The sequence below is a fragment of the Copidosoma floridanum genome, unplaced genomic scaffold (genome assembly GCF_036245765.1).
Source record: "Copidosoma floridanum isolate Cflo_tuat_1 unplaced genomic scaffold, Cflo_Japanese_pri ptg000014l, whole genome shotgun sequence".
Lineage (NCBI taxonomy): Eukaryota > Metazoa > Arthropoda > Insecta > Hymenoptera > Encyrtidae > Copidosoma > Copidosoma floridanum.
This window is the reverse complement of record NW_028321891.1, coordinates 2,883,792-2,904,343: the sequence shown is the minus strand read 5'-3', so window position 1 is coordinate 2,904,343 and position 20,552 is coordinate 2,883,792. Positions and strand designations below refer to the sequence as shown.

At 43.2% G+C, this 20,552-nt stretch overlaps 3 protein-coding genes across 7 annotated transcripts in view; 1 reads left to right on the top strand and 2 right to left on the bottom strand.

Annotated features, from left to right (window-relative positions):
- Positions 1 to 325: 325 nt before the first annotated feature.
- On the bottom strand, positions 326 to 5,687 carry LOC106646515 (clavesin-1). Of its 2 annotated transcripts, none has more exons than XM_014362555.2 (5): positions 5,576 to 5,687; positions 2,447 to 2,842; positions 1,966 to 2,276; positions 1,097 to 1,190; positions 326 to 1,013 (listed from the first exon to the last, which is right to left on the bottom strand). In XM_014362555.2, exons 2-5 carry the CDS (start codon positions 2,832 to 2,834, stop codon positions 865 to 867), a joined length of 942 nt encoding a protein of 313 aa, XP_014218041.2. In that variant the 5' UTR covers positions 2,835 to 2,842; positions 5,576 to 5,687; the 3' UTR covers positions 326 to 864. The 2 variants fall into 2 exon arrangements, with proteins under 2 accessions (XP_014218041.2, XP_014218042.2); XM_014362556.2 differs by lacking the exon at positions 5,576 to 5,687 and adding an exon at positions 2,924 to 2,985.
- A 4,123-nt stretch (positions 5,688 to 9,810) lies between these two features.
- Rhp (GTP-Rho-binding protein rhophilin) overlaps positions 9,811 to 20,552 on the bottom strand; it is a 60,681-nt gene continuing 49,939 nt past the window's right edge. For 3 of the 4 annotated variants that reach the window (XM_014351351.2, XM_089591859.1, XM_089591858.1), the window contains 9 exons: positions 17,548 to 17,663; positions 17,342 to 17,473; positions 14,399 to 14,474; positions 12,238 to 12,699; positions 11,578 to 11,676; positions 11,020 to 11,485; positions 10,727 to 10,956; positions 10,492 to 10,644; positions 9,811 to 10,405 (listed from right to left, as the gene is read on the bottom strand). In XM_014351351.2, the coding sequence (XP_014206837.1) occupies positions 10,205 to 10,405; positions 10,492 to 10,644; positions 10,727 to 10,956; positions 11,020 to 11,485; positions 11,578 to 11,676; positions 12,238 to 12,699; positions 14,399 to 14,474; positions 17,342 to 17,473; positions 17,548 to 17,663 (1,935 nt within the window). In that variant the 3' untranslated portion in view covers positions 9,811 to 10,204. The remainder of the gene's footprint in view (positions 10,406 to 10,491; positions 10,645 to 10,726; positions 10,957 to 11,019; positions 11,486 to 11,577; positions 11,677 to 12,237; positions 12,700 to 14,398; positions 14,475 to 17,341; positions 17,474 to 17,547; positions 17,664 to 20,552) is intronic. The other variant, XM_089591860.1, reaches the window with a different exon arrangement.
- Positions 12,892 to 14,362, top strand: tilB (touch insensitive larva B). Its single transcript, XM_023392770.2, has 4 exons — positions 12,892 to 13,220; positions 13,296 to 13,594; positions 13,655 to 13,910; positions 13,969 to 14,362. Exons 1-4 carry the CDS (start codon positions 12,892 to 12,894, stop codon positions 14,360 to 14,362), a joined length of 1,278 nt encoding a protein of 425 aa, XP_023248538.2.

Sequence of the window (20,552 nt, the reverse complement as noted above, 5' to 3'; positions counted from 1 at the left end):
CTGTGTGGGTAGAATGGCAGAGAGACAGACTTTGAAAAGTGTCACACGAGCATCGTGGATTTCGAGTCCCGGACTGTGACACCCGCAGTAGTTGATACCAAGTCTGACGTGTACTTTGAAGCCAATAACGAAAAATCCAATAGTATGTAATACTTCATCTACTATCTTTTGCATTCAAATAAAGCTTTCTCAAATTTTTACAAAAAATTAATGAATTTTATTTTGATATCAACAGTTATTTTTTTTTTTTTCATATCCGCCACACCTTATATTTTATTCGCAAAGAAAATTACACTGTAACATAACACTACATAGGTATATTGTATCTTTTTTTTTTTTTTTTTTTTTTTTTTCGATTGTTACGCAATAAAAATCAACGCACTTAAATTACAACTACAGCAATAATGATCCAACGAAAATTGTCATGTTAATTATGATAGCTCGCGATATCACAGCATCGTGAACCTTTGCGATTTATCAAACATTTATGTCTGTGGGTAACTTATACCACCAATGGTTTCTTTAAAAAAAAAGAAGAAAAAAACAACACTTAAAGAGACTAATAATTACATTGACTGTACAGTTATCAACTTGTTTCTGTATTCACGAGAGAAAAATGCAGACACACGTACTAAATAACCTTGTATATTACAAAAACATTTAAATGTACATAACAATCAGGAATTTTATATTTTTTAACCGTGTATCTGAACAAACCAAGCCCAAAATATACGCTCGGCGTTTTAGAATTTAAATTAAAATTAAAACACCAAATAAAACGAAGTAAAGTAAATTATTGTAAGTATAAAAACTCATGGACGCGCAACGCTGCATAAATATAAACTATAGAAGATAATTGTGGATTTAATCGACTTCGAGCTTGCGAAAGCTACCAGAGAGCCCGCCAAGGCCCTCGGATGCTGAACAGGTATCCTTTGGCGCGATTTCTATGTACATGTCGTCCAGAGCCTTGATTTCTTCCCTCTTAGCTCGAAGTGTTTTCTTGAATTCGGCTTTTTAAACAAAAAACAAAAACAAAAAAATTTAGTTTAAAAAAAATTGTTTGTAGGGTATTAGAGTTGAAGTACAAACTCACCAATCATTTCCGCCAGAGGGATATCACCGCCGTACTCTTTGGGCAAGATTTTCGGGTCCACCGTTTGCTGCAGGTCACTCAGGGACTTGTGAAGCTGAAAAGAAATAATTTATAGTATCGTTGGGAAACACAATGCGGAAAAATGTTTCAAGATCCGCACGTGTTTACATGCTATTCGCGAGCACGCATCGGTACAAAGAGCAGCTCCTTTGTTAGCGGCAGTACAATCGTTCGTGAGAAATGAAATTTGTGTCAAGAGCGAAGCGCACAATTATACCCTTTATATTAATCATCGCGAGAATCCCAGCGAGTGCCTAATTGAGCTCGTTCTCTAATCGCACGCAAAGTCTCATTTCTAATTCTATTCTACAAACCGGCTATTCGAAAGCAAATTTTTTTTTCTTATTCTTTTATGAATATCAGATACAAGATAATTTTGCTCGCGGTATTTATCGATACAATCTTCGAACGGTATATGCTTCAAGTTTCTTTTTCTCTCTCTCATTCAGCGTTACCATGAAAAAATTCCTTCGCTCCATCAAGGTGTGAATCGTTTTAAAGTAATGAATACACGTTGTTTTTTTTTTCTCATAAAAAAAATATCGACGGTGATGGATGACGCCGAAGTTCAAAAACGAGTAGATGGGAGAGTATGACGTCACAAGGGTTGTGACGACACCCAATATACATATGCGTAACTTGACCTTTTTTTTTCCTGTCGAATTATGTAAGAAAAAAATGATGTCTCTTTCACTACTTTTTGAAGGAAAAATTTTTTTTTTTTTTTTGGGGAAAAAAAAACTAGCTCGTTCGGCACGTACTTAAACACAAAATCGAAAACATTTCGAAAGAAAAATTCCCACACTCACCACGACGCGCGAGCGCAGCTTCTCGTTGAGAAAGGTAAGGGCGATCTCGATGATCTTGGCACAGCCAGCGGGTACGTTCAATAGGTGCGTCGACTTGTGTCTCATAGGCGTCGAGTTTTGTATGCAGGCGAGCATGTTGCGAATGTCGGTCAACGACCAAGAGCTCAAGTGGCCCATCGTCAGACCGGACTCGTCGTTCAGGTGCGTATAACCGTGCACTTGGCTCTCCTCGTCGTCCATCAGCGCCTCGACCACCAACGAGTGCACCCTCACCATCTGCGCCGACGTGTACTTGTACGGGTCGAAGCGACCTGCCAAAAGTCACAAAATCACACAAATTTTGTTGTGTACAATCTTGGGGGGGAGTCTTGGATAACAACGTCGTGTGGCACGGTATACACCAGAGACACATGCGGTTCCATGTAAATTATGGATATCTACACGCATATAGAAAAACATGTAAGGGAGAAAGGGGACGAACCAGCACAGGACAGTATGACCTTCCTGCCATGGGAGTCGCGCTTGATGAGCGGCACCAAGTATCCGGCGTCGAGGATGGCCTCGATCTCCGGGTCGTCGATGTCGAGGTTGCGAAACCAGTCGGGGTACAGTTGCCTGATGCTCAAGTAGCGCTCGAGCATGTCCTGGGCCAGGGGTAGGCTGAACTTTTTCGTCCGCAGGAAGCGCAGGAGAAATACCGAGTCGGTGCGGCAGCGCTTGATGCTCGGGTGCTTGGCGATCCACTCGCGAAACCGCTCGAGACTTTGCTCCCGCGTGCGCTCGTCCTCGCGCAACTCAAGCTTGGCCACGGCCCTCGCCTGCGAGCTCAAGCTGCACTTGTACTCGTCCTCGTGCTCCTGGCCTCCCATCCTCGCGTCTGAAACCAAACGCCGCAACTGAACGAACACTGTTTCTCTTTGGCTCAAGGGGGAAAAAATCGCTTCGAGCCCATCATTACACGTTTTCTCGTCTTTTCGGGCGCACTTTGCTTTATTGCATACACGGAGGCCTTGCGCAATAGCTGCCGGAAACGAGATCTTTCTGGAGAGGATACTTTGCGGTCGATGTGTCTCCCATTCAATTTTCCGTAATCACGCGGCTGCCGTCTTACATTACCCGCGAACTCGCTGACATTATAATATATTGTGGGTAATCTTGTCGGGAAAAACTAATTACCGGTTCTAAGGAGCCATTAGTTTCGATCGTTGCGACGGAGACATTTGAACGAGCTGAGCGAACAATGTTTTGTTTCGGAGAGCCGCCGGCGAGGTCGCCCGGTGAAGTGTAATTGGAGCGGCGGTCCGTGCACATATAGGAGCGAAAGGAAATTCTCGCGGCCTTCGGACGGAGGAGTTGGAAGCGCGTTTTGAAAAATCGTTGGCGCTACGTTATATTGTAATATATACTCTCGCTTTGATTTTTATTGCCGTGTATCGAAGGCGCGCTCGAACGTAATTTTCTATGAGCTGGCTTTTTTTTTTTCCCTTCCATAATTACATGCACATCGAGACGAGAAATGCGCGTGTCGGGAGAGCCTCGGGCGTTTTTACGCAATTGGGCGTGATTCCGAACGGCGTGGTTTTTCTTTGCGTGTATGTATACGCACTTTGACCCGCGCGGAATAAAATGATTGTCGTTGCGACATGGTGGGATAATGTAAAACTATCCGAGAGATGATTTCGAAAAAAAAGTGATTTTTTTCCTTTCAGTCGCGCGTAGCTTATGTGGGCTAATAATGATTTTATGAGAAGCGTTAGAACCTTCGTACGCGCGTTTGTTTGTTCAGGCCGCAGGAGGCATTGAAATCTCTTTTCACGGTTGCTTTCTATGCATGTAGGTATACATAATATTATGTACGTATGTGTACGGTACGCGCAGGCATATTTCGAAATGTAATGACTCGACAGAGAGCATAGCGCCTATTATTTTTCCCTTCACTGTTATACACTTGGGAAGAAAAATTTCCCAATTGCGTGTTTGAGGATTCATTTTTATTTATTTTTTTTAATTTTAGCCACTTGTTGAAAAAATCCGTGCTCTCGGACGCGTCCATCAACACGATACATGAAACCTATCTGTGACAGTATGAAATCTTCTCTCGGTGCACACTCACGGCAAGTATAGTACTGCAACGAGGTGCAAAAAGTTAGGTGGTGAAAGCAGTCCCGGTTGAATATACGCTGATGTATATCCGCTACCTAACGAGCAAAGTGCACTTTACTGTTGTAAAAAGGTTAAATCGATGAAAAGCTGATTTTATTTCAAGGTTTTTTTTTTTTTTCGTCAAACCAACATGCTTAGACACGAATCTTTTTTTCAATTTTTTGTAATAATTTTCTTCTAAAATCATACCTAGTGCATCGCTTGCGCTGAAAATAATTTTTTCCAACCAAAACAATGTGTTTAAATTTCAATTATAAATCAATTATATAAAAAAAAATACAAAATACTTGACTGTCTAAAATTTATTGCACTTGTTTCAATATTATGGAGTAGTTATTGTGAATAGTGATGAATAAAATATTTTCTCAGCATCAACAATACACTTAAATCAGAAAACCGTAAAATAATCGTGCCCACCCAAAAATAAAAATTCTGGAATAAACAAAAAAGAGAAAAACCACTGCATTTGAACGTAAATCGTTAGTACATTTTTGTTCAATCACACCAGAGACGTTGAGTAATCGGATTGAAAAAAAAAAAAAAAAAAAACAAGGCAAGAACTCAAACCACCACAGAAATAAGGCGCGCTCGCGCTTTCACTTTTGCACAGGGAGGAGCAGGCCCGCACACATATTATATATATATATATATATATATATTATATACACGCCCGAGCAAACGCGTTACATCACGCGGATCCGATTTTCGTAAAATCCCTTTTCGCGATTTGCTTCCCGTGCGCGCGTATGGTCGCCGGAAGAGAAACCACTTTCCCCGCTCGCCCGTGCAACCACTTTCACCCCCATCCGTAAAACTGTTTTATCACTCGGCCGCTTATACTTTATGGTCTAATCACTCGATTTTCAACTTTTCGCACTCTGCAAAACATTTTATTTTATTTTATTTTATTTTATTTTTTTTTTTATTTCCTCCAACACCCAAATAAACCGATTCTATGAGCTTTTGCGCAACTCCTCGTTCGAATAAAATTATGGAGGAATGCCATTACAAACGAAGATCGAAGGAAGTAACGGTGGAATCTCGTATTCAAGCTCGGCCTCACACGAGGATATACCGGTATACTTTATGTCACACTTTTCATATTATACCGATGGTTCAACTCGGCTGGTATTTGCCCACGAAGAATGAACAAGTAACGTGCAAAAAGAAATAAAGAGGTAAAAATTACGCAACGAGATCTGCGCAAATATTTAATCTTCGCATCATCGAGTTTTTCCGAATAAACCAGTGACAACCCAACGCACATACATTATGGCTCTTACATCTGTACCTATATCCACCAATTGAAAAAAAAAAAAGACAACGTCGCTACGATCCTCGGCACAAAGAGATAGAGAGGGGGGGGGCTACACAGAGGTGATTGTATGTAATTAATACAACAAAAGCCGCACAACTGGGACACACACGCACACACAACTTCACACACCTGTTGAGCTGTCAAGTCACACGGCGACGAGTACTTTTGCTTCTGTTTGTCGTAAGATGTTCTCGCTGCGAGAAAGCAAGAAGAGGGAAAAAGACGCGTCCGAGCGACTGTAGCTGTGAGGTGCTGACTGCTGGACAAGCCACGGCGGAGTAAGCCCGCGCGGCCGGCCGACTGATCAATTTAACACGCAGTAGGGGGAGATATAGAGAGGCCCGTGCTTATACACACCTCCTTCCTGACTTTCTTTGGTTGTACCCTCCTCCTGTATAGGTATTTTTACACCTTCTTTTTTTTTTCATTCAACCAACATGTTTTTGTTGTTGCTCCTTGCACCTTCTTTCATTTTCCTTCAATTTTTTTTTTTTTTTTTTCGCTCGATGGTGTTATACAATATTTCTGAGGGCTTTATTTTCGATGTGCAACGATATTGTCACTGTTTGCACATACGATTTTTTTTTGTTTTGCGGAACATCTTTTGAAAATTGGTTTTTCAATGGGTTTTTGTCTTCGTTAACAGGTGAAGGATGTCATTTGAGAGGTCATCCGCGCGGTGGGACACATGACAAATTACTCAAAAACCCGCGTGGCATGTGCAAACACTCGACTTATTGTCAGGTGAGACTCGCTCGTGCTTTTGGGTCCAATAAAGACGCGTATAGAAATGTACTGCGCTGATGGATCGGCGAGTTATGATTTATGGAAAAAAATTCTACGAGCACACATGGGCACACGTAATGTCGTTTTGTGTGTTATTTCTACGCTTATACTTGGCTAACCTTGGACGAATGTATGAAAACCTCTTTTTTTTTTTATTCTCGAGCCGACAATTGGGATATGAAACGAGTTTGGCTATCAACAAGTTTATGGAAGTTGAGTATGGATTTTTGTCTAGTAATTTTTGGGTTTGATGAAAAAATTTTGTGGAAATACAGCTGCGACTGTAAGAAATCAGAGAAATTGTTCACGATTTTTGGAGTTGACACTCCAGTGTCTAAAATAAAATATCACAAAAATATAGCTCAATTGTACATGATATTTACAATCAGGTGACTTCGCTTGAAATTAACGATAGGTCCGATGGAGAAAATTATCGTCTAATGCAAAAAACCTATAGTAAATAGTAAAGCACTTTTATAAGCTTAGTTACAATTGAGAAATTTCCTTAACTTTTATGAAAAAAAAAAAAAAAAAAAAAAAAAAAAAAATTTAAGACATGTATCAACGTCTAAGTTTTGTTCATTGTTCATGCAGTTACGTCATTTGTATCAACACCACATTTGCTGTCGATGCCCTTTGACACACACGGTTTTATGGTAAAGCTCGAGTTTTGATATTTTCGGAAGCTTATTCACCTAAGTAATATTCGACCGAGTTATATGCCATACCTGACGGTAGATCATTACAAGACATTGAATAAAACAGGGTATTTTGAAAAGGTCACCCTTTTTTCAGGTACGCAACCCGTAAGAGTATATAAAAAAAACACGATACCCAATTGAACCGATGCAACAATTACGCAATCCTCGATTGGATAACTCGTACGTGAAGGCACGGTCGCGCACCACTTCCTATCTTCCTGTCCATTACGCACCGCAGCGGCGTGTCTCTCCGAGCGCGCCATAAAAGCTCGTGCGCTACAGAAAAAAAAAAAAAAAAAATCCTCCCAGCACCTAGTAATGGAAAAAAAGCAGCGGCGAAATCAACCATAAAATTCTTTTCGCAGGCCCAAGTATGTATATTTCCCGCGCCGTGACTCATACGCGATAGGTTTTTTAAACCCGTGCCCGTGTGTACCGTATATACACATGTAAATACAAAAATACACATGAGAGATTCGCAACAGCCGGTTGGGATTCGCTTTCTTTCGCCTCGACCTTCTCTTTCTCTCTCCGCGTGTATTATCTGTACACTCGCGTGTATGTATACACAGGGCTTTCTCTCCACTGCCGGGGCAAGTCGTGCTGTACCGCGTACTTATGTGTTACTTTAGCAACAGCACAACAGACTTCCTTCTCGGCTCGACTGTACGTGGACATAATATGGTGTGCAGACAGGAGGATTGGCTAATGTTTGACGGGAGGCTTTTTCCATACATCCTCGTCATTTTGGAGTTAATCCTCGACTTTTTTTTCCAAACACGCAAGGGTAAGATGATCGTTTCGAAATGGCAACTCTAGCGAGTTTCGGTAACTTTGTGGTATTTGCCAGGAAATTCGCGATAGTAGTGCTTTGTACCAATACTATTGGAAACCGGAAAATAGTTGAAAAGTACAAAGCGTCGGGTTTTCAATGTATAATATTTCCTTATCCTATAATCGACTCAATTAAAGAAAACTCTGCATTAATTTCATTTGGGGTGATTTAAAAGCCAGCTACGGTTGAAACAAATCCATGTCCATTTACGCAACTTACGGATACGTATTTTTTAAATAATAGCTGCGAGCACGAATTTTTCCCGTTAATTATAATATATACCGTTGCACGAGTTTTATCCGTATCAGCTTGCACGATTAATTGAAAATACATACACACACGCAAGCATAGAAAGTTGTTAATTTTTACGTAAGCGCGTTACATGCTCAACCATATATATATATATACGTACGTGATTAGCATTGTATTAACGGTGCGTTGCGTAATAGCCGATGATTTCTTTATTCGAAGACAATCGGTATGAAAGTCCCCATCTTTGAAATGCTCGTGTAGAACCGAAACCACCGGGTTATACCACACCGAGAAAGAAAGCTCTAGTGAAACGGAAATGACCGAAAAGCAAGCTCTTCCAAGCCTCGTGGGTGGAACATTCGAATGGCCGCAAGCACGACTTGGATGCCAAAACCAAGTCGCGGGCCCTCCGAGCGAGGAGAAAAAAGCCGAGCGTATATATATATACATCAGGTCTGTATAGAGCGACTTTCACCGAACGAAGAGGAGCCTCCGGCTTGCACAACGCGTCTCGCTCGAGAGAGGCTCCTTTCGCGATTATAACGCTTTTAGGCGCCGATATACCAGCCGGGCCGATCGATTATACGCCGGTGTTGCGTAATATTTCGGTATACCCTCTGCTCGTCTGAATTTTAACGAGTCTTTTTTGCGCGGGTTTCTTTGCAACCGGCAAGTGGGCTTTGTTTCCTTGAGGTTTAATATCGCGTGTTCATTTTCACCTTCGCGGTAAATTCGGTTGAGTAACGCACCAGATGTGTATGTAATTACTGATTCGGTTCAATGTCTCCGTGTCGATCGAATCACCGGCACGTTTGACGCGCCCATTGGCAGTTATCACTCCAGTTGGTCGTGGTTTTTCCACAGAAGCTCTAATGGCCATCCCATGAGAGCATTATTATTCGCCACTACTATAATTAACGTATAAAAGATACGGGAGTTTGGTTGGCGTGTATGATGGTATAAGAAATGACATGCTGTGCTTTTGCATTGCCCCTAAGTTGTTCAGTAAAGGGGATGTGGATTGTTTTTTGGTAAGGGTTGCTTGAAAGGAAAAACCATTTATTTTATCTCTCTTATGATATTTACTACTGATTTAAAAAAAAAAAAAATAAATGTCATATACAAAAATTTATTGTGTATTAATATTCAGTACACAAGTAACAACAGTAAAGTAGGCTTACTAAATAGAGAAAAAAAATGTCAACAGTTTTATGATTTTACGTGAATAATTTATGTTCGCATACAGCTTCCAAACTACAATTTTATAAATTCAAGTGCAAACGAACTTACGGAAAATCCAGCACTAGCTATATATATATACCTACGTTCGTTCGATGTATTTTATACATCGAATACAAAAGAAACAAATAACAATTCTTTTTTTCCTCGATGAAAAGAAAAAACGTCTTGGAATAATTTAAATCTTATCGTAACCATCGTGTTACTCACACGGTAAACAAATACCAATTTTGTCGAAAAATTTATTTTGTTCGAAAAATTACAAAGTACATATTATATTCTTGAAAGAAAAAGATACATAATATATGGCAATAATTTACGTATTTAAAAAAAACACGTAATCCCTCTACTCTTACAATCATTGTTAATATTCACATTCCTTAGATGATATAAATTAAATACATATTTAACGAAACGAGCAAGAGTCGTGATCGCGATAAGGAGTCAAAACGACGAACCGTCAACTAAACTTGCGACTAAACAATAATGATCAACTCATTACAACGAAGCTTAGTTTTGGCCAATACCATCCGTCGGGATAACAGATTTTCATTGCAAAAAAAAAAAAAAAAGCTTCAATAATTTTATCAACGCAAATATTTACAATATCGAACGTTTGAAAAATATTGGACAAACTTTGATTCCCTACAGCCAAAGTATATAAACATTCTTTCGACGACTTATCCACGCTCAATACTCATTTACCGGCATGTATATATATATATCTACAACTACAACCAGGTAAATTTACATAGTTTGGCAACGGTCATTAATCGAGAGAAACCACACCAACGGCGTTCCTCCTCCGAACGCTCGATTAGTCACATTTATATGTACACAACGTAAATATTATACGGTGATGACAATATTTTGCGTTTGATCGACTCGACTGCATATACATGTGTATTATTATTATTATGGTGTTTGAACGAGTGGGCGTTCGAATCATCTGAGAATGACGTTGTCGAAGGTGAGGTCCCGACTGTCCCTCTGGCCGTTGGATTTTTTGAAGGGGTTCCAAGGCAGGCGTCGAGCCACGTGAGCCGTGGTCACCGAACCGGCCGGACTCGGCTGACCCGACGACACCCCCGAGGAGCTGCTCGCCGAAACGCTACCCTTGTCGCGACCGTTTGATTTTATTGGTTTCTGCGAAAAATCGTTACAACCGTTGACAACAACGACGGTATCTCCGGTTAACAATGAGAAGAAAAAAAATCTCCCGCTTCGCTCACCTTCAGGTAATTTCTGTCCATCGGCGTGACGATTTTCATGCTTATCGAGTGACCCGACTGCTTGGTCAGTCTGACCACCTGCTCGTGCGACGCCCACTTGACGTCTTTGTCGCCGATGCTCACTATAAAGTCGCCCTCCTTCATACCAGCCAGCTGTAACACACGTGCATCAAAGTTGTTGTTTTTTTCTATTCGTTTCAGTTCTTTGTTGGAAAAAAAAAAAAGAAATTCCTACGTCAGCCAGGGAGTTGTGCTCGACGCCGGCGACGATGACGGGCGCGTCGCCCCGAACGCTAAAGCCAAAGCCCTCGCCGTTGGGGCCGCGTTGTAGTTGCACGAGCCGCGGTGCCGTCCAGTGTCGCTTTGCCGAGAATATGGCGATGGGTCCGAGCCCGTGGAAGAGGTCGTCACCACCGTGCTGGGTAAAGTCCGGGTGCGTCAGACTCAGCTGGAACTTGGTGGCTACTGCAAAATTCGAGGGTCTCAGTATATACGAGAGGAGAAAAAAAAGGATAGAGGGAAAATTACCGATGATGCTCGGGGCGTCGAGCAGCTCCCTGATGTCCTCGTCGTCGCCGGATCTTCCGTAGATGTCGAGGGTGGCGTCCTGGGCCCTCCTCAGAGCTTTGACAAGGGCTTGCTTGGCCTTGAGCTCGCGGCACATGCGCTGGAGCCGTTGGCTCTCCTCGTGGAGGACGAGGGCCTCCCTGACGTGGGCCCGGCCGAGGAGTTGCCGTTCGCTCTCGGATTTGGGCACCATGACCTCGAGTTGGGTCTTTGAGTCGCTTCGCTGGATCCTCTCGAGGATGACCCTGGTCTCCGGGCGGAAGTCGCTCATCGGGTGGTCGAGCAGACCCGCGGCCACGTGCCTGTGGGACACGGCCAGGTAGTGCTCGCGCTTCACCGACACGAGGGAGATCCACGACTCTGGGACGTAGTCGCGCACGGGCTCGCGGGATATCAGCGCGTGTACGTCGCTGTATACGGCCGACACCTGGAGAACACATCGGCACTCGTTATTTTTCACAGTACTTTTTTTTTTTTTTTTTTTTTTTCAGAAAAATGTTGTTCATTTGTATGGTATACCTGAGCGGCCTCTTGGGCGAGGTCCAGCGAGACGTCGATGTCCCTCTGCTCCCTCGATTGCAGCTCGAGTTTCTCGAACAGACACTCCCTTGCTTGTGCCTATGGAATTGAGCAGAGGATAGTAAACATCAGTAAATTACGCTGCTGAACTGATACGAAACACTGTACATGATGTTTGCGTCTTAGACGTTACTAATATTTTATAATGAAATGTTTTAAAAATCAATTACTTTTCGTACAAAAGTATAAGGGAACTCATTAAGGCTTTTAATTTATATTACCTGCTACAACGTCAAATCAAAATGTAAAAATCTTCATGCTACGACGCTTTACGATATTTTTCATTCGAAGCGTTGACGCGACATTGTATGGTTAAAATTACACGGTACTTTTTTTTCTGGGATCTCGTAAAATTCCAGATGTACTCCTGTTAGATTGTTGCAACGACTTTTCGTCGATCGTACATAAATAATATGCTCTACTCATCCATATTTTACAGAAAGAGGCAAAACACGCCAAAGTTGTATTACAAAGCGTATAAAACATCAGAGCTCAATCGCGTGGCAATCACTTAAAATGGTTAAAAAAAATTGTTTACACAATGAAACACTTGTTGGGTACACGTAAAAACAAAAAACGACGAGAAATTCGTCCACGTACCAGCATGAGCTGCACCAGCATGTCGAGCATTTCGGGCCCAAGATCCATGCTCGGGGCATTGGTGAAGTTCTCGTGTATGTACCTAAAGGTACCGGCCGACCTGAGAAAAGCGTCGACCGCCTGATCCAAGCCCCGCTCCGTCCTGCGGTCCTGCTTGGCAGCCACCTGGGTGTACAAGGCTCCCGCGTTGAAGAGTATCGAGGCCTTCTCGAAGGCCACCGTGCGCTGGCAGCTCGGCACTCCCGTCAACGAGTCGTACCACTCAAAGTAGATCCCGAGACTCCGGTCCGGCGGGAAGAAGCGCCTCTCGATGTAGTACAGCTGATTGTAGTAGCGCAACAGCAAGCTTATCCCGGCGGCGTCCCGCGTCGGCGTCCGCGTCGCCAACCTCGTCTCCATCAGCTCCGCTATCGACTCCTCGTAGTTCTCCCCGTCCTCGCTGTAATGCTCGAGGATGAAATCCTGAAACCATTTTTCAAGTCAACTTTCGTCGTTTTTTTTTTTTTTTTTTTTTTTTTTTTTTTTCTTCCCCCCCCGTATAGGTGTTGCTATGGGGTGTCCCACTGTTAAATCGATAGACGTGTATAGTGCCCAAAGCCATAACCTGTTCACCACTCGAGGTGGGGTGCATCGTTTGGAAAAGTACTCGGGAGGATGCCACGGATAACGATGGAGCTGTTGCGCAAGCGCTCGGAGCACAACGAGGGCGAGATCTCGACCCTGGAGGAGTTGTCGCTCCACCAGGAGAACATCGAGCGGATCGAGCTGCTCAACCAGGCCTGCCGGGACTTGAAGATCCTGCTCCTGCAGTACAACCTCATATCGCGGATCGAGAACCTGCACAAGCTCAAGCGGCTCGAGTACCTCAACTTGGCGCTCAACAACATCGAGGTCGTCGAGAACCTCGAGGGCCTGGAGAGCCTCAGGAAGCTCGACCTCACCGTCAACTTCATCGGCGACCTGCGTGGCGTCAAGACCCTCAGGTGAGTAGAGTAACCTACAACGCGTGTACTTTGGTTTCTTTCTTCTTCATCCCTGGCTGTGTCGTGGTGGCACAGGCACAACGAGCACCTCGAGCAGCTCATCCTCTCGGGCAACCCCTGCTGCGACTACGAGGGCTACCGGGACTACGTGATAGCGACGCTGCCGCAGATACGCGAACTCGACATGGCGACGATCGAGCGCTCGGAGCGCATCGGGGCGCTGCAGAGGTACGCCGAGGCCGAGGGCGACGTCATACGCGCCTACCGGAGCTACTCCAGGTTCAGGGAGACGCAGAAGGTCCAGTTTCGCGAGAGGCAGCGCTGCAACGCCACCATCACCGAAGTCCTCGATGATGAGAAGGTAAAGAGTCACGGTTGGGCAGCTTGATGATGGACACTTTAGGAAGTTGGTTCTTTGAAGGGGGTCAAGGAAGGGGATGTCGAGGACGCGCAGTTTTGGAACGCCCCCAGTTACCACACGCCCGAGGACCGGGTGGCCATTGCCCGGAAAACGATAGAGCAGGGGGAACGGCGCGAGAACAAGCACTCGGATAAGCGGCCGGATAAGTACGTGCCAAAGTTGTTCAGTCCCGAGGGGAAGCCCTACAACGTCAACCAGCCGAAAATCGGGTTCAGACTCAACGACGAGGACGACCGCGACAACGTGACGCTGGAGGTCGCCCTGTACAGGTAACCAACGATCAAATGTTGGGTCGACTCGAGATGATGGAGGTGCAACGATTTCCAGACACCTCGACACGGCCCTGGTCGACGTGGACGTGCAGCCCTGGTACGTGCGAGTGACGATAAAGGGCAAGATTCTCCAGCTGGTGCTGCCGTGCGAGGTGGCCACGGACAGCAGTGTGGTTCAGCGCAACGTCACCACGGGCGCTCTGCTGTTGACGATGCCGAGGATCGCTAAGCTGGACCGGCTAGCCGTGCCCCCGGCCAAGCCGAGACAGAGGTGCGAGCGGAGCGTCAGGGCAGCGCCGGAGGTGCCTAAGCGCGAGTTTTTGGAAATCGGACCGCCTCGGGAGGAGCTGGACGACTTGTTGCGGATCGTCGGGAAGAGGAAAACCCACTCGGTCGAGCCGGTCCACGACGATTTCGTGGACGACCCGAGCGTACCGCCGTTGGAGTGAAGGTGCAATCAAATTTTGTGGCTCACATGTACTTACTTTGAAGGGATCTCGGAAGTCGATGTCCTTCGTCTCCTTGAGTCCCAGAGGGATGAGCGGCATGGATACTTCATCGCTGCAATGAAAGTTATTTTTATTGTAATATATACAACGCGTACAAATAAATAATACAAACACGAAAAAATGAATTGCAAAACATTGCGGGGTACCATTACTTACGCCTCCCAAAAGTATATCTATGCATTGTATCTATATCAAGTGGCGGTTCAAGCGGAGGCATGAAAAACCACGCCTGCCAAAGGGTGAAAGAAGAACCGTAAGCCCATCGAGCTACTTCCGAAAGAAGCTACTTTCTCTCGTAACCCGCGCGCTGCATGTACTTACGCCCATAAAGCTTTGCCTCGACAATGCCCGGGAGAGAAGCGGCCGGTCGTCGCCAAAGCATCGGGAGGATTTATCGGCCCATAAATCGGCGCGGCTGTGGTTCGCTCGCCAATATAAGATCTTTGCCGAGCTGCCTTACCAGATGCGCGGCAAAAGATGCCGAGTAAGGGAGGGCAGAGAGCGCGGGTATAACCTAGCGTTTACGCGAGCGGTAAATCTTTGTCCTTCGGGGCATGTGTAGCAGTATAGAGGTGATGTCCGTTAGTCGTGTCCTTTTACCGTGTGTACACCGTCACCACAGCTGATGTGCATGCCATTACACGAGCTCCGGGGTTTATTACAAGGTATTTTTGGTACGGTATGGACGGAAGCGACGTCTTCATTGTGTGTACTATCACTTTTTGTGGGAATCCCCGGGTTACTTGCATTCGGGGCTCACCGGTTTTTTTGGTCCCACGTGCGGTATCGTTCCGGATTTGAGAAACACTTTTGGAAATCCTTTGTTCGAAAAGAGCGAAAGAGACTCCGTGATTCTTGCTTTGAGGAAAACTTACGGGGTGCAAAAGGGAGGAAATTCCCGATGACGTGGGGAGGAAAAAAAAAAAAGAAAAAAATCGGTCATTCCTCTGTGTATATATTATGTACGCGCGCGTGCCGGTGTCGCCGCATTCTGCGCGCCACAGAGAGAGGCTCAATTTCGCGTTATCGCACGGTACGATCTTTAGCCGTTTACTTGTATACGTATTATGTCGCCGAGCCGCGTGTGAATTTTTTGGTTTTAGAAAAAATATTCTCGACGGGGATGGAAATACGCGACGTTAATTAAAAGATTCTTGGGGTTTTTCGGAAAATGTTTTCCAACCCTTCCCTGTAGTTTTTTTTTTTTTTTTTTTTTTCATAAATAACACGCTCGAGAAATGGCACGATTCGGCACTTTCACGCCTCCAAATAGAGAAGAAGCGGTAGCACCGACAACACGCACCTATATTTATGTATGATCTTTGTGCGCTGCGCCGCTTTGCGATGATAATAAATAATCGGAGATGAGATTCTTATCCGTGGCAATTCTAATGCCATTAAGAAAAAAAAATCAGAAAAGGCACTTCCACTGTACTAATCGCGTTTCGCTACACCACCGAGCGTAATATCCCTGCCATTAGGAGAAGTTGAATTATCGTTATGAGGATAATCATTGCCACGACGATAGGGATCGGTATATATATATATTATGTACCTACATGAGTATTATGATCGAGTAGCTGGGCGGGCGTGTACGTATACTGCGTTACCGTCGCGGGTGGAACTCGCGTACAACAACAACAATAATAATAATTTATCGCGTGCCAACCGGTAAAAATGCCGCGATTTCGCTCTTTATTTCCTTTTCGTGGTTTATTATCCCCGTGGCATTGAATAAGCGATACAGTTTAGGAAAGGCTGATTTGAGAACGCCTGTAATTACCGATGTATCTACCGCGCAAAATCGGTCCAATGTATACGCTCCTCCAAGTCATTACTCGAATCGACGCAAACATCATTTTCCAAGGAGGGGTATGTGTGAAAATTGTAAAAAAAAAATTTTCGCTCACAACCTACGTGATGTGCCCTTCATCGTTTGTATTGTACACCTTCGCGGGAGTACATTGTATACCCGTTGCCACGGGATTAGTCATCATAATTTTCTTCGAGGCGCGCGTGCGGGTAAACGACACAGGTGGGAAGCAACTAAAGAAGGGAATAAAACCGTACACATACTGCGCACAAACAGATTCGGAGGCTTCCCACCGTCATCATAAATAAAATGTACCTACGTACGAGATATCGTATACATACGCATGTGTATAGAAGCAAAGCGGCGTTACAGTTAAAAACGGCGCGTCTCACGCGATTTATGAACCGTGCGGTGATGGCAAACACCTATACATATTATTACACGGCAACGACTATGTACATGTATAAACGGTGTACCTGCAATGTGCAATGTGTGTGTACTTGGCAGGCAAAAATATATTATAAAAAAAAAAAAAAATTCTCGTAAAGCATCCCATCAACAGCCCGAATGTCGTCGAGTTGCGCAACAAAACGAACGATTCGCGATGTGCACTCAATAGATATAAGTAAGCTGTATGCAGAAGAAAGCCTCGCAACGTTTCTCGTCGTTAGAGGAAATACACCGAGAGAACGAGGTCCCATTAGGGAGGACATTCTACGGGTTGGGGGGCGCTGACCCTTTGACCACCACCACCACCGCAATAGTATCATCGGTGCGCGCGATAGATCGAAGCTCGAGATATAGGCGTTTGTACGGCGTACATAAAGTATACGTATGTGTAGGTGATGCTCCGCGAGAAGAAAGCGGAAGGATGGTGCATTTATACAAGAGCCGATTCACGGCTCGCGGTTGCGTCACGACTCGCCCGCGACCTTGCCATTGCGCACACGGTTTGTGGACGTACACGACTCACCCCCTCCCCCTTTGTTTTGTTACGCGTGCATACCTGGGCGAGGTCGTTGTACGGTTTTGCGATATACGCACGCAAGCGATGCCGTTCGATCACCGGAGATGTTTTTTTTTTTTTTTTTTTTTTTTTTTCTTACTTTGTGTCATTCTGATAGGCCTCGACGCAGCTGTTGAGCTCCGCGAGCTGTTCCTTGAGCAGCTGCAAGTTCGAGTTGACGAAGCTCAATTCCAGGGCCACGGTCTCCTTGAGCTTGCGGTTCGTCGTCGCCCTGAAACGAGCGCAAGATTTAACATTATATGAATGATAAATACACTCGTGTGTATATTACATGCACGGGCGTACTTGTATAGGTTCTCGGCGCCAGCTCTGAGTCGCAGCTCCTTGTTGATCTCCTGGTTGAGCTTGCTCCTCTTGTTCTGAAGTTTGCCCCTGCAAGTGGCGACTCGTGGGTCCGAACCCTGCAAGGACAGCCAAGTATGTCTTATCAGTACACAAGAATTTAATATATAGATTGAAAAAAATAATGTTTAATACCATGAACAATATGAACATGATTTATACATATGTAAGTATGGGGAGTGTTCGTGCATGGGTCTGTGCAACCGATTCATTGCGACAAAATACGCACTTTTGAAAATAAATAGTTGCCCTACATTTCGCGCAACGAGTGCTTTACACGTGTTGCAGTACTTTTACAATTCAACGCGAGCTGTACAACGTAATCCAATTTCGACACGCTTCGGTATACTATATGTAAACTCTACTGCACCGTACTACACGCATCAGTAAATCCAAACAACTGTTCTACCACGAGGTAGTAAAAAAAAAAAAAAAAAAAAAGGGTAAACTTTCGATTCTATACTCTAGTAGATGTTGTGCTTTGATTTCCATCGATGCGCACCGCAAGAGGAAGAAACCCGAAATCCCCCGCTATCCGGGACGTCTTTCTCTTTCTTCCCTTTAAACGTGTTAGCTTGTAAAAACTTTCTGAATTCATAATACACACAAGTGCATGTTGATTAATACTGAGTACATGTATATACTCACAGGAGACCCGGTCGACCGATTTCATACACTTACGAGCCATTGTCTCTACCTGTAAGTCGTGCAAACACTGCTGCATTTCATGTAAATGTATATTAAGACCCTTGTACAGTACGCGAATGACAAAATATAAAATTGCGCTCGAAACCGGTTGCTCCGCCCAAGAGATTGTATACTTTGAAGAAAATTCACGAGGGAAAACACTTATCTACGACATATATCATATTTACTTTGCATTAAAAAATAACTCACGTCTCTTCGATTTTTCACTACTAGTTTATGAAATTACATTCGAGGACTGCGAGCGGTAGATGCTTTTAATTAGAAGACTATTGATCAAGAGTGGGCGCGAAAATCGAGCTGTGCTCGTTATAGAAATCTATACGCGTTATTTGCACTCGACGGCCTAGATTAAAGTGAAATATCGACGCTGTCTGAGCTGCCTCGTATCACGTTTCTTGCATCATTTTTTTTTTTTCATTACAAACATTCTGCGACTCCTGTGTATTACAGGATTTAGAGTAGCAAATCGAAAAAGTTCAAGTGCTGCTTGGCATACGGTGAAATGATAATTTTTTAAGACGCACTTTTACGGTGCGGTTGAAATTTTGATCTCGGGTGTTATATAGTGTATAGGGAAAAATGCTGAGGTATAGGTGTACCCTTGGATTCTGCAGCCAGTTAATTTTTACCAATGAAATGCAAACTTATATTATCTACACTGTAAATAATATATAAATTTATGCGTATAATTTTTAAAAGATTTTTGCAGCCCACAACTGTTTTTCGATGAGCAAATCGGCTCCGCACCAGAAATCTTCCAACTATAACTGTTTATCCGTTTTAGTGGCAATGAATACTTTTATGTTTAATTAAATAATAACGGTATAGGGTAGAGTGTGACTTTTTTTCCATCAATTAGAGCCACAAGTGACGCTTTATTTTTTTATACACATGTATACGCCAGAAGACGGTGAGGACATTATCCGGTTATATTGCCACCTTTTTATTTCGCGTGTAAACTTATGCACGGACGATATTTTGCCCCATTCAAGTTGACAGATAAAAATACTCTTAACCTTTCCTCAGGTATTCTTGCCTCGGAAGATAATTAATACATTTATTCAATGTTACACTTAAGTTTTCATTAATACATTTAAGTTTTTTAAAGGGTAAATATCGATGTGAAAATTCCACTAATGTTGCCCCTGTAAAACTTGCTTAATTTACGATTTTTTTAGTAAATATAAATCACTGATTAAAAATACGTATTTTGCCGTTAAATATTCTGGATAAGGCAGTAACTATTATTCCTTCTCTTCAGTGAAGTATGTGATTTGCAATTATGGAACAACATAGTATTAAATTCAAATGTTTTAAATTGAAAGAAAGTGTAAGATATATTCCATGAATAACAAAAAGATTAAACACAAGTTTAGATACAATCGATTTATTTAATTATTGGAAGAATTATAATTTCACACTTATTTATTAAATGTCTGAAAAATCAAGTGATAGTTGAAGAATGAGCTTTTAATATATTTATTTCAGATATCAATAGACGATGCACTGGCAGTTTGATTTGTATGCCATTTTTTTGTTCCACCATCCTGGAAGCTGAATAAGACGCTCATATTTTGCGACACAACGGCCCTCTGTTGCGTTTACTGCTTTGCATTTCCTGTCACACGAATCTGCATCGTCTTTAGTACATTGCGGGTTATTACTAAGTACTGCAATCAAAAGGAGGCAGAATTTTACGTTACAGTCAATTTCTCATTATGACTTTTTCAAAAACATTTTCTTGATAGCTTTATGTTAAGAAAGTATTACGAAACAAGTAACCTTATCGAAATATTGAGCGAAAAAAAGGTACGTACCACCAACAACTAGTATACTCGCTATTAGAATCAAAGCTATGCAAATATTTATTTTGGAAGTAGCAGCCATTTTCTTGTACTGAACGAGTCACTTTAATTCTTCTTGTTGTTTAGCTAACAAACTAAATGCGTAAGATTTAAACTAGCAATATATACTCATGTTCAGGTCATCTTTATCGAGTTCGATATTATTAGAAAGTTGAAGTAAACAACCGAGATTTGCAAATTGTTCGTTGACTATTTTTAAGCATAAAGTCATCTTTTTACGAATATTTAATCGACTAATAACCAATAACCTAGTCATACCGAAAAAAAAACTACCGATGTCTTCTATAGGGAATTTCGGGGTGGTTAAAAATTTACTCTGTCGAATAATCTTCCAGTAGCATTTGTAATAACATTTTAGGTCAAAACACCGTATCA

Bases quoted from the DNA above. Each gene is read 5' to 3' on its own strand.
- LOC106646515 (XM_014362555.2), bottom strand. From the start codon at position 2,834: ATGGGAGGCCAGGAGCACGAGGACGAGTACAAGTGCAGCTTGAGCTCG. The intron at 2,277-2,446 runs GTTCGTCCCCTT...GACTTTTGGCAG, and splicing joins GGTCATACTGTCCTGTGCTG to GTCGCTTCGACCCGTACAAG. The intron at 1,014-1,096 runs GTGAGTTTGTAC...TTGTTTAAAAAG, and splicing joins CCCTCTGGCGGAAATGATTG to CCGAATTCAAGAAAACACTT.
- tilB (XM_023392770.2), top strand. From the start codon at position 12,892: ATGCCACGGATAACGATGGAGCTGTTGCGCAAGCGCTCGGAGCACAAC. The intron at 13,221-13,295 runs GTGAGTAGAGTA...GTGGTGGCACAG, and splicing joins CGTGGCGTCAAGACCCTCAG to GCACAACGAGCACCTCGAGC. The intron at 13,911-13,968 runs GTAACCAACGAT...AACGATTTCCAG, and splicing joins CTGGAGGTCGCCCTGTACAG to ACACCTCGACACGGCCCTGG.